Source organism: Rhododendron vialii, chromosome 6a, assembly GCF_030253575.1.
Source record: "Rhododendron vialii isolate Sample 1 chromosome 6a, ASM3025357v1".
In the NCBI taxonomy this organism is placed as follows: domain Eukaryota; kingdom Viridiplantae; phylum Streptophyta; class Magnoliopsida; order Ericales; family Ericaceae; genus Rhododendron; species Rhododendron vialii.
In genome coordinates, this window is record NC_080562.1 from 21,188,360 (window position 1) to 21,199,993 (window position 11,634).

At 35.6% G+C, this 11,634-nt stretch overlaps 1 protein-coding gene across 1 annotated transcript; it reads right to left on the minus strand.

Moving 5' to 3' along the window:
- Window positions 1-9,342: 9,342 nt before the first annotated feature.
- LOC131329286 (uncharacterized) lies at window positions 9,343-10,694 on the minus strand. Its single transcript, XM_058362379.1, has one exon. The coding sequence runs from the start codon at window positions 10,522-10,524 to the stop codon at window positions 9,952-9,954; it is 573 nt and encodes a 190-aa protein (XP_058218362.1). The 5' UTR covers window positions 10,525-10,694; the 3' UTR covers window positions 9,343-9,951.
- Between the last annotated feature and the right edge of the window lie 940 nt (window positions 10,695-11,634).

The window sequence follows — 11,634 nt, forward strand, 5'->3', positions numbered from 1 at the left end:
GGTGTTATCTTTTGGTGACCCTGACATATTATATGGGTGACGACGCCGGTATAATGTGTCAGACTTCATAGATGAACAGGGTAAGATGTATACCTTGGAGGCCTTCGATGCCGAGGAGCTTGCCAGAATGGAGGAGTAAGCGGAGCAGTAGATAGGAGCCTTAGTTCCTCCCTTGTTGTATAAATGTACCCTTTGATGTATTTATGATGTAATAATGAGCCAGACCCTCTTTATTATGTAATAAATACCTCATTAACGTACCCAAAATTCGGGGTATTACAAAAAAAGATTAGATAATACATACATATATATACACACACACACACACACCCGAAACTTTGTAAATCTCCTTGTTTGTATCTGTGGTAGTACTGGATGGTTCCACACTTGCTTTTGAGTTCGAGTCTCCTGTGGCTAAAAGAAAACTCATTCACGAGTTTTACCCTATTGAGATTTGAATTCCCAAATAAGTTTAGTTAACATTTGCACCACAAAGATATCGCATATATACAATATGCTCCGTGGATAAAAATAAATAAATAATAGTACTAATACTTTCCACCTTTAAAGATACAGAAATACTCAGTATTGCTTTTTCTAATATATTAGCTTATACTCTTTCATTTAAGTTTTTGTACATTATAAAATTACTTAAAACTAATAAGAAAATATATGTTTTACGTAACCTTGATTTTATTTATTTATTTTTTTTGTTTTTGACTTGTATTTCTTTTTTTTTTTTATGACTAATAGAAAGCGGGCAACCAAATTTGCGGTCGGACTAGGGCAACCCAAACATCGGGACCAGCATTGTGTGCATGCCTTCTCCAATTCCCTTGATTTTTTTTTTTTTTTAACAGCGAAAAAGATCTATTAATCTCCAATTCCCTTGAGTTGGTCAACAGATCGAGGTTAATTGTGCTTTGTTCCAGAACCATCCTTTGTGCTATATATGGCCTTTTCTACATGGGTTTAAGAGGTCAGGCAGAGTAAGAAAGCACGTAGGGCCTGTGTGTGTTCTGAGCCAAGGCATAGAGCACAAAGAAAAGTGATTACTTTTCTTATTATAATTAATGCATTTCTTGCTCTTTAAAAAAGAAAAGAAAAAGAAAAGTGATTACATAGTGTGGGCAAGTGTGAGAGCCGAGAGGGTAAAAAATGGGTTGTAACCTGTACCAGTGGTGGAAAAGGAGTGTGAGAAAAATACCAAGTGGGGTGTGTATTGGTATCTCATCATTGTATTCTTCATTGTTACAGTGGATTACTCTCTTTCATCAGTGGAGTAGGCATTAAGGCCGAATCATGTACGTATATATATTCTCGTGTTATTTTTTTTTTCTTTGTGGTGTAATATTTTCCTTTTTGTGTGCTTCCGTTGCAAGCGGGATATTGAAAATTTTTCAACACTGTTTTTTTCGGTAATGAGTGGAGAGAAATAAAAAAATGAAAGTAATAATTGGAGGAAAAATTTATTGGAGACAGTGCACAAAGAGAAAATGTAACGACCCACTACCGTCCTGTACAATATTGTTCACTTTGAACGCAAACCCTATCAGACTTCCCAGTGAAGTCACCCATCCTTGAATTACTTCGAGGTGAACACGCTTAGCTGTGAAGTTCTAATGAGTTTTGACGCCCTCACAGTTTTTAAAAGACTTTGTACAAGGTAGGATGATGATCTACTCCCTCCGTCCCAATTTGTTGTGCCTATTTCCTTTTTGGAAGCTAGTTCACAAAAAATTGCCTACATCTCACAATCTATACTATTTTTTACGATTTCAAAACATTTGTTTAAAAAAATTAATTGAAATCTATAAAATATGATCTATATTGATTATATAAAATATTATACATTAAAAGATATAGATAATTTTTTGAGACATCCGAAAAAAAAAACATGAACAATCACTACTACAATAAACCATAAAGATCACAGCAATTGGTCGTGATTGTAAGTTTTTCATCACGCTCCTGCTACCGTGATGGATTTAGATGTGATTGTAAGTTACTCTCTTTTATCACGGTTATAAATCGTGATTGAAAGAAAGAAACAATCACGGCCAAAAAGCTTGATCTTTTCTCTTTTATCACGGTTATAATCCGTGATTGTTTTCTCTTGGGCGTGATCATTTCTCTTTTCTGGGTGTGATTGTATGTCACTTTAGATCACGGTTTATAACCGTGATTGAAAGTTCAAAATGATCACACCACTATAAACTGAGATGGAAAACCATTGCGCGTGATCTTTTCTTTATATCTAGTAGACCATCTTTTCTTGTCATTGCCAAGTTTTGAACCCATGCACTCTTAGTTGATTTTCCAAACTCTTACCACTAAGCTAGCCAAGAAATTCTGTTACATTAGGAAAACAAAAATATTTATACTTTCTAAAGTGTGAAAACTTTTTTTCCCCCCCTTAAAATTTGCTGAATTTTTTAAAATGCAATTAACATGATATTAAAATATACTTCCTCCGTTCCAAATTCTTTGTCCAGTCCGCAAAACGGAATGTTAAAAATAATACAATTTTTGCAAGAAAAAATCAAAAGTTTTTCAACAACTTACTAGATATCAATGAGTATTTTTAATTTGTAAAAAAAGTTTGAATTTTTTCTTGAAAAAATTATATTATTTTTAACACTCCGTTTTGCGGACCGGACAAAGAATTTGGGATGGAGGGAGTATAAAAATATTTATATATAAACATTGTTTAAAAAATTTTAAAAATACGACAACAGATCTTTTGCCAATCAAAATTAGTTGTTGATCAACAAAAAATTTTCTTGGAGCGAAAAAAAAAGTTTACCTAATGTGTCAAACGTATATTTGGAAGACATCCGAAATAACTAAATTTCACTACTATAATAAACCAAAAAGATCACGGCTCGCCCAGGTGAAAATCGGGCACTAGTGGAACAGTCCGCCCGTCGTCGAAGAAACAACAGGGCACTGGTGGAACCCAGTTGTGAGATTTGTCTTCTCTTTCTTTGGGTATGAAGATGAATATGAAACGTAAAGACTTTTTGGGATGAGTGTAATTATGGATTATCTTCTTACCTTTTGTAAAAAAGAAAAAAAAACTTTTCAAAGTTCTTAAACGACATCGTTTTTCTCACATAACTTTTTAAAGTCTGCCTAAATGAGTAGCAGCCCTCCTACATGAAAATTTAGATTGCATGCCTAAATAGGTAGACTTTTTATCTCATTGCAGGAGTGAAATCATTTATCTCACTTTTTTTGCGCTAAAATTCTTTATCACGCTAAAAGGGTGAGGTCATTTCTCTTTTATCTCATCACAAGAGCGAGATCTTTTATCTCATTCTTTTCCGCCATAAAATCTTTTATCACGCTACAAGAGTGAGATCTTTTCTCTTTTTTATCACGCCACAAGGGTGAGATCTTTTTTCTTTTATCTCGCCACAAGAGCGAGATCTTTTATCTTATTTTTTTCCGCCCTAAAATCTTTTATTACACCGCAAAGGTGAGGTTATTTTTCTTTTATCTTGCCGCAAGAGCGAAGTCTTTTATTTCGCGCTAAAACCCACTTTTTATCTCAGCTTTAGACTTAAATTGAGATAAAAAAAAATTTAAACACCACTTTTTATCACGCTTTCACTGAAAACCGTGATCTTTGTGAATCTCCTTAGTGTAACGCATATCTATTATTGTAGTAGTGAATATTTTGGGATGAAGGGAGTATTATTTATAGCACACGATTTATACTTCACCAAGCGATGTGGGACCACCACTGGTTGACCTCTCTGATCACTGGTTAGACAACCACTACTTGGAACTCCTAGGGGCGGGGCGTCACAATTTCCCCCACTTAGGAACACACGTCCTTGCGTGGGATCGAGATTCTGACCCACATTTTCGGTTGGTACAGACTCTGATACCATATGTAATGACCTGCTCCCGCCTTGTACAATATTGTTCGCTTTGAACACAAAACCCCATCAGACTTCTCAGCGAGGACACCCATCCTTAGATTACTCTATGGCGAGCACACTTAACTGTGAAGTTTCAATGGACCTTGACGCTCTTACGGCTTTAAAATGCCTTGTATGATGATCTATTATTTATAGCACACTACTTATACTTCACTAAGCGATGTGGGACCACCCCCGGCTGACCTCTTTGGTCACCAGTCAGACAGCCCTCGCATAGGTCTCAACCGCCCTTAAGCCGGTCGACCGCTACCTGGAACTCACAGGTGCGGGATGTCACAGAAAAGGTTAAGACTTGAAATCCAAAATGAACATGGTCAATGTCTGAGTATACAATTCATCATTGTTGCCACTCATGCCCCCGAGGTTATATTGGTTATTAACTTATCAATAACAATATCAATGACAACTAATAGTATTTTTTAGTTTTTAACTTAAAGTTACGTACACTGATCGCATGTGACAAACCAATAGTTTTGATTTGACGACTTGATCCAACCAAGGTAAATCTGAATATAAAACTAGGTAGAACCATCCGCAAGCAATTTGTATCAAGTAAGCCAAGGAGTTAATAATAGTTGAACACATGAAGAGTCTCAAAAGTTACGGTCGATCAATTGACAACCTTATTATTAGGCGATTTTGATTAAAAAGTGGAATAGTAACTTCTTATTTTTTTTTGTCTTTATTTAAAAAAAATTCACATTCGTTATTTTTGCATCAAACATTTATGACTTATTGATTCGTCTTAGTAAGAGGAATAAAAAAAGTAAAAAAATTCACATTCGTTAGTTTTGATTTGACAACTTGATCCACTGGGTTCCACCGTTGCCGCCACCGCTCACCTCCATTTTCTTTAAATCCTAGCTAGAACTCCAAGAATCGAGGTAATTAAATATCTCATTACCCCTTAAGTCTAAGTATATTAAATGTGTTTCGTGATATATTAACGACTCAAATTGAACCCATGTAAAGACAAAGCGGAACTACCAAAAATTTATCGATCCAAACAATATCTCGCAGCCTTTCAAAAAAAAAAAAAAAAAAAAAAAAAAAACAATATCTCGCAGTGGTGACCCACCTACCAGCCGTAAGAGTCGATTTTAGGACAAAAATAGATTTTAATCTTAAATTCAATGTTGATTGTAATGTTCCATGAAGGATTTGTGTACTTACCTGTTAGTGTCATGCTTAAACCAATGCATGCATGAACAAGTGTATACATTATTTTGGTTCTAATTGAAACGCTACAGTAACTTTATAATGGAAACTATAATTTCATAGTTACCAGATGCTACAAGACAACAATATGAAAATCATATATATATATATATATATATATATATATATATATATATATATATATATATATACCAGTCGGGTTCCGGTGAGGGATCCCGCATTTTTTTAAAATGCGGGACTCCCTTCCCGATTGAATTTCGATGATCCGAGCCGCTCAAAGTGATCAGAACGTGATTTTAAGGGTCCCTAATAGAAATCAGCAAAAAAAATGACCGGGAAGGGCTTCATCCGAGCAGTTTTCATTGAACGGTTCAAAAAAAAACTGCTCGGATGAAGCCCTTCCCGGTCATTTTTTTCGCTGATTTCTTGCGGAGACCCTTAAAATCACGTTCTGCACACATTGAACGGTTTGGATTTTCAAAATTTGATCGGGAAATGAAAGTCCCTGGGATCCCTCACTTGATAATTTGTGTATACATATATATATTTTTTTTCATAACAGGTGTCGGTAGAAAAGTTAGAAAACTTGAGTTTGCAGCATAAAGAAATTTGAATCATTAATCCATTGTCTAAAAACTAGCACGTAATTAGACAAAGTATTATGTTAATCTCAAGGATTCTTTTAGCAAAATATTTTACACTGGATTCTAGGATTTCTGCTCCAATTGTGTATAATACTCTATGTATTCCTTTGTGCCTTTGAACTGTTAGAGATTTTTTTTCATTGTCTCGTATGCAATTATTCTGTTGCTGAAAACTATATTGAGATTGGCTGAAAAGTTAGTTTAGATTTTAACTCGTTGGAGATTGGTGTATGGTGGTTTAGTTATATTGTGTATGTGGTGATATTATGATCTATTGACTCGTCATTTGAAATGATTGTTTTGTCGATTGAACCTAGAACGTAGAAAGGTTATTAGGGACATTGGAAGAGTTGTGGACTGAGAGAGATTATGTAGATGTTGTTATGGATAATGAAAAAAAAGAAAAGAAAAAGGGAAACAAATGAAAGGTTGTGGGCTTAACAGGACCTCGGGGGTAGCCTAACAGGACCTCGAATTATCGGGGGTAGCCTGGTGGAACCTTGAGGGTAGCTTGAAAGACCCGATATAACTAAGGTGGCCAAGCAAGACCTCAGTGGTAGCCTGACAGGACCTCAAGTATTGAGGGTAGTCTAGCAGAACCTTGAAGACAGCCTGATGGACCTAGAATTGTGAGAGTAGCCTACTAGGACCTCGAGGTGTTGAGGGTAGCCTAGCAGGACCTGTAAAGTATGTCAAGTGAAATTCTGAGTTTGGAACGTGATGAATATTGCAGTGTTGGAATGTTTATCGAAGTTAAGAATATGATATCTACTTAAGTTGATGGTTAGATAATGAAAAAAGATTTGTGCTCTTAAATTCTTATCTCATATACTATCAATGTGTTTACTTGTAGAGTAAGGGTTAACGGGTAGGATTTTATCTACTGGGTGTCAAAACTCATTTTAGTGTCGTTTGGCCTGGCGTTTCATGCCAAGTGTTCAGGAGACAAGAGGCGATCATCACTTTCAAGAAGAGAACTCGGTTGTTGAGACTGAACACAAAGAAACTCTGGCCTTTTTTTGTAAAATAAAGTTGTCAGACTTCTGTACTCATACCCTTAGATGCTTTGATCTGTTTTTAAGTATCAATTTCAGGTTCCATGAAATGTAATCCTAAATTATTAACTTTACATCTTTTGTGAGACTTAATTATGTTTATTTTCAATTCGAATGTTTAAGACTTCCGCTGTGAAACTTTGCTTAAAGAACTTTTTTTTTTTTTTTTGATCGGCAAAAAAGAAGAAGAAGATTTTATTAAATTGTTATTTATTCTTTTTGAAAGTTATCAAATTGTTTAAAAAGATTTTATTAACGTTTCCAAAAAGTCGGGGCGTTATATGTGAACTCCGTAAGAGTTGACACTTCAAAGAGAAATAGTTACTTGGCATCAACAAACACTCATATAATTTTAGAGAATAAATTCTTTACACCGCCGGTGTAAACATTTGTTTCCTCCAAATCAATTGTATTGCGTCACGTCGCCATGTTTTATTAATTGGGACCACTGTTTTGACACGTGTCGCAATACAATTGATTTGGAGGAAACAAATGTTTACACCGGCGGTGTAAAGAATTTATTATCATAATTTTATCTCCTAACTGCGAGCTAAAAGTGACGAGGAAAATGTATATATCAAGGGTCGTAATAAACTCCTAGTTTGAAGAGTTCGTTCTCTTGGGTTTTCAGAAACCCCCTCTCTCTGTGAATGATTTTCAATGAATTTCTTTCAACTTACTCTCATCTCTTTATCTATTTATTATCTCCATTCATTATTCAAAATCTTTCCTCTTTAGTCTTTACTCATACCAAACAACCCCATGTGGTCACGCTCAAAACGAATCACAATGATATTGCTCACCTTTCCTATCCTTCTTTTGACGGCAAAAAAACATGGTAATGTTATAATTACAATAGCTAAATAGTACTCCCTCCATCCCCAAATAATAGTTCAGTAATCTATTTTGAATTGTCCTTTAATAAATGTCCATTTTGAATAGTTAATGAGTAAAAGTTTGTACAATTATTATTTTTTCCTTTTGAAAAGGAAATTAATGGCTAAAGAGTTAATGGGGTAAAAGTGGAGGATAATTGTAAAAAGTTGAGATAAATATTGATGTGAAATGCGCAATAATGATGTCTCCTTAATACGAAGTAAGTTGAAATTACGAAATTGGACGCTAAAAAAAGAAGAAGGGAGTATAATCCCGTACTGAAAAAGAAAATATAAGTATCATCAGTATCCCTTGGTATATATATGCAATCTCCATCAATATTGGGGCTATTCGTTACCACAAGTGGCTCTAACTAACTGGAGTTGTTTTAGTAAGCTAGAGCATAGGGTTCCAAACCTCAAGATGTGTACCAACTATATATTAATATTCGCATCTCACTTAACTTGAGCTGCTCTTCGGTAAGTGTTTGATTCAATGTTGCAATTTTTCATGCAAAATGTAAGATCATGATTTCTGAATGAAAAATTAGAACATTGAATCAAGTTTTTATAATCTTTTTTTGGTCAAATGAAAATATTAATCAAGTATTTACAATTATCTGATGGTTAGAACTTTTTTTTTTTTTTGATAAGCAGTTAGAACTAATTTTTTGCCAGGCCACTCAAAAAATTATTCTAAAATTAATGAATGACTTAGATCATTTAGGTAGAATCCGGAAGTGGGTCCTACACACCGATCTGAGCACCATCATTACACGCTTGGTCGGAAACCGCAGTGGAACTGGGGATTATATGTACTCGAGAATAGTAAGTATAAAGCCACTAAAATTGTAAAAAAAGAAAAAGAAAAAGAAAAAGAGAGAGAGTTCCATTTGCTAAAGCTCTATCTGTATCCACCAAAACTATTTCATGGAGCATTACGTGGATAGTGATTTACGGAGGTGAATCGCGCTTATTTAAAGTGTATTGGATAGTTCGGATTTTAATAAAATTTTTCTGGAAAAGAGTTGAACTTTTTTCCGAAAAAATTTCATGAATATCCGAACCATCCAATGCCGAAACGGATGGCTGAGATCAAGAGGCTCCGTAAATTACTTCTTTACAACAATTCCGTGAATAAGCAATACTCGCATATATAATTGGCTTTTCCGGTGGAGATTAAATTCCTTCCGTTGGTGGAGGAAACTATAAGTTTTCCATCACCATCATTTTGGGTCTCACAGTGCGTTAAGTGCCGATCTGAACCGTTCATCTTGTAGGACCCGCATAGTAGTATTCTCATTCAAAAAATTAACTTCACCAGACGTCGATAGATGTATCAAAATTTAAATTTTGGTTTATAAAACGGATGGTCATGACAATTTAACATGATAGGATAAAACCATCTATTTTATAAACTAAAATTTAACTTTTGATTGATCTATCGATATCCACTCAAGATAATTTTACGTGTGAATATACTATACTATGGGTTCTATAATACGAACGGTTCAGATTATCACAATAAACACATGGTGGAGTCCACAATGGGAGGTGGCACCGTTTCGACCGCCGGAGGAGGAAAGAATTTAATCTCTTTCCGGTGATATTTAACTCTTGTAAGTGCAAAGTCAACATGTAGAACTAGAACCCCGGCCTCATCTTAATAATTCCAAGAAATGTAGTCCACACAGCAAATTCACAAATTCCCACACAACTTCACAAAAAATTAAACAAAAGAGCACAACATCCCATGCTCTTACTAGTTAACAAAAAGGGATTTTAATACCAAACTACTTGTCCTTATCTACTATGTGGTCCAGTTCTTGCCCCCCCTCATGTGGTCACGTATTGTGAACTCCACTCCAAGTCCGATCCCATATAGTAGTAAACTCCACATGGAATACAGCAAAGGATATGATCAGGTTATATTAATAAGTTTATGGAGTACATAGATAAATTAGATCCTTGCAAAATATATATATATATATATATATATATATATATATATATATATTATGGTCTAAAAAGTACAGACCAAATTAACACTACTACAATTCATGCACTTAAAATTAAAATACATTTTTCACTCTGCTTCCAAGTAATAAACCTGTATTCAATACCTCAATAAGCTTCTGGAACACATTTGTCTTGACATACCACAACTGGGCTGGGACATCGAAATGAACACTTATCCATCGGAGTTGGCCGTCCAGAAATTCCCTCCGGTCACCGGGATTTCTGCGAGTCACCCGCGGGACCTTGGAACGTAGATAATGGACTCCGAAACAGAGCAATTCCTCTTGCAAGAAGTGTACAAACCGACAAACCCGAATCGATCGCTTACGGTTCTACTGATTTTTGATCCCTTCCAGTAATTATTACCAACTGAGTCTTTATCATCATCCTTGGAACACTCGATCAACGCCGCAAAAAACGGATCCCTGACCTCATTGGTACCGATCACTGCCTTTTGTTTTGAGGGAGTGATTGGAGGAGTTCCGGCCGGGGGCAATGGGAGGAGGTTTTTTAGTGAAGGGTTCTTTTTCTTGGAAAGTTGTCTTTTGGGGATACCGGGCAATTTTTCCCAAGAAAATGGGATTCCAGAAGACCAGAGAGGAGTGCTGGGGGTAAACAAGGGGGAATCCTCGCGACAAGACGAAGATTGTCGAGATGAGTCGGAGGAGGTGGAGGAGGAGGAGGAGAAGGAGGGAGTACGGCGGGAAAACAGCCGAATAATGGGCGAAAATGGGGTGTCTACTGTGTCGTCATTCGGCGGAATTCGGGCGTGGCGGTTTAACGGTGTAGTGTTAGAAGACATGATTGTGGTCGGAGGGAGGAAGAAGAGTGGGAGAGAGAGTGTTTGTTTCTTTGTGTTTTAGCTTTGTTGTTTGCTTGTGTTGGATTACTCTTTGGTTTTTTGGGATCTTACTTGGTATATATAAAGGGCTACGGTTCTTTTCCTGTCTGTCTACTTTGGTGAGTGATGGGAAAAGGATATGATTAAACTAACATAACGACCCCATCACATTATGAGAGAGAGAGAGAGAGAGAGAGAGAGAGAGAGATGCAATGGGGTGGTAAGTGGTAAGTGGTAAATTGGTAATGTTGTAATTGTAGGAAAACAATTCTAAGAATCTAGTAATGACGCATACAGATTAGACAACAAAAAATATATAATATTTTACAAGGCAGGATCTGGGTTTAACCTCAACTCATTCGACACGAACACTGGTTGATTTGCTTCTTTGTTGAACCTGACTCCTACAGCACATTGATTACTGTATGCTGCGAACTCTGCTCGACCGTATCTTACGATCTTCTACCGTATTTCCTGCACGTCTAGAATATAACTGAGTGTGGACATTTTCGTGATCTGTTTGATCTCTCTAAGTCTCTCTCTATTTCGTGAATAATAGAAAAACGTATATTTGACTTAGAGAGCATAACTTGTATATATAGAGCTACGATAGGGACCTAAGGAGTAATAAGTCCATATATCCAGTGTAAATAAGAAACTCTAATCTCACAAGGATTCTATTTCTTATTTTACTAATTATAATTCAGCTCATTACAGAATTATAATTACAGAGTCTTTATCTTAATTATATTACAAGCTCCATGATATTAAATACTTAAATATCTCATCACGTTAAGATTACAGATAATCGTTGATTAAATCAAAATTTTGACAATTATATTTAATCAACATCTATAATTTCTTGAGACTGTCTACTTAACTTATTCGATATGTCTGATACAAATATTCATCTGCAGTGTTTAACATAATCGAAACTTATAAACTTACTCAATTGGGTATCATCAATCCCTACCGGTACGTGGATTTCATTAATAATTAATATCTATCATACATATAATGTTATGACCCAACTCACCGAGACTATTGACTCTAAAAAGGATTTTTCTCTAA

Coding starts and splice junctions, on each gene's coding strand:
- LOC131329286 (XM_058362379.1), bottom strand. CDS start 10,524: ATGTCTTCTAACACTACACCGTTAAACCGCCACGCCCGAATTCCGCCG.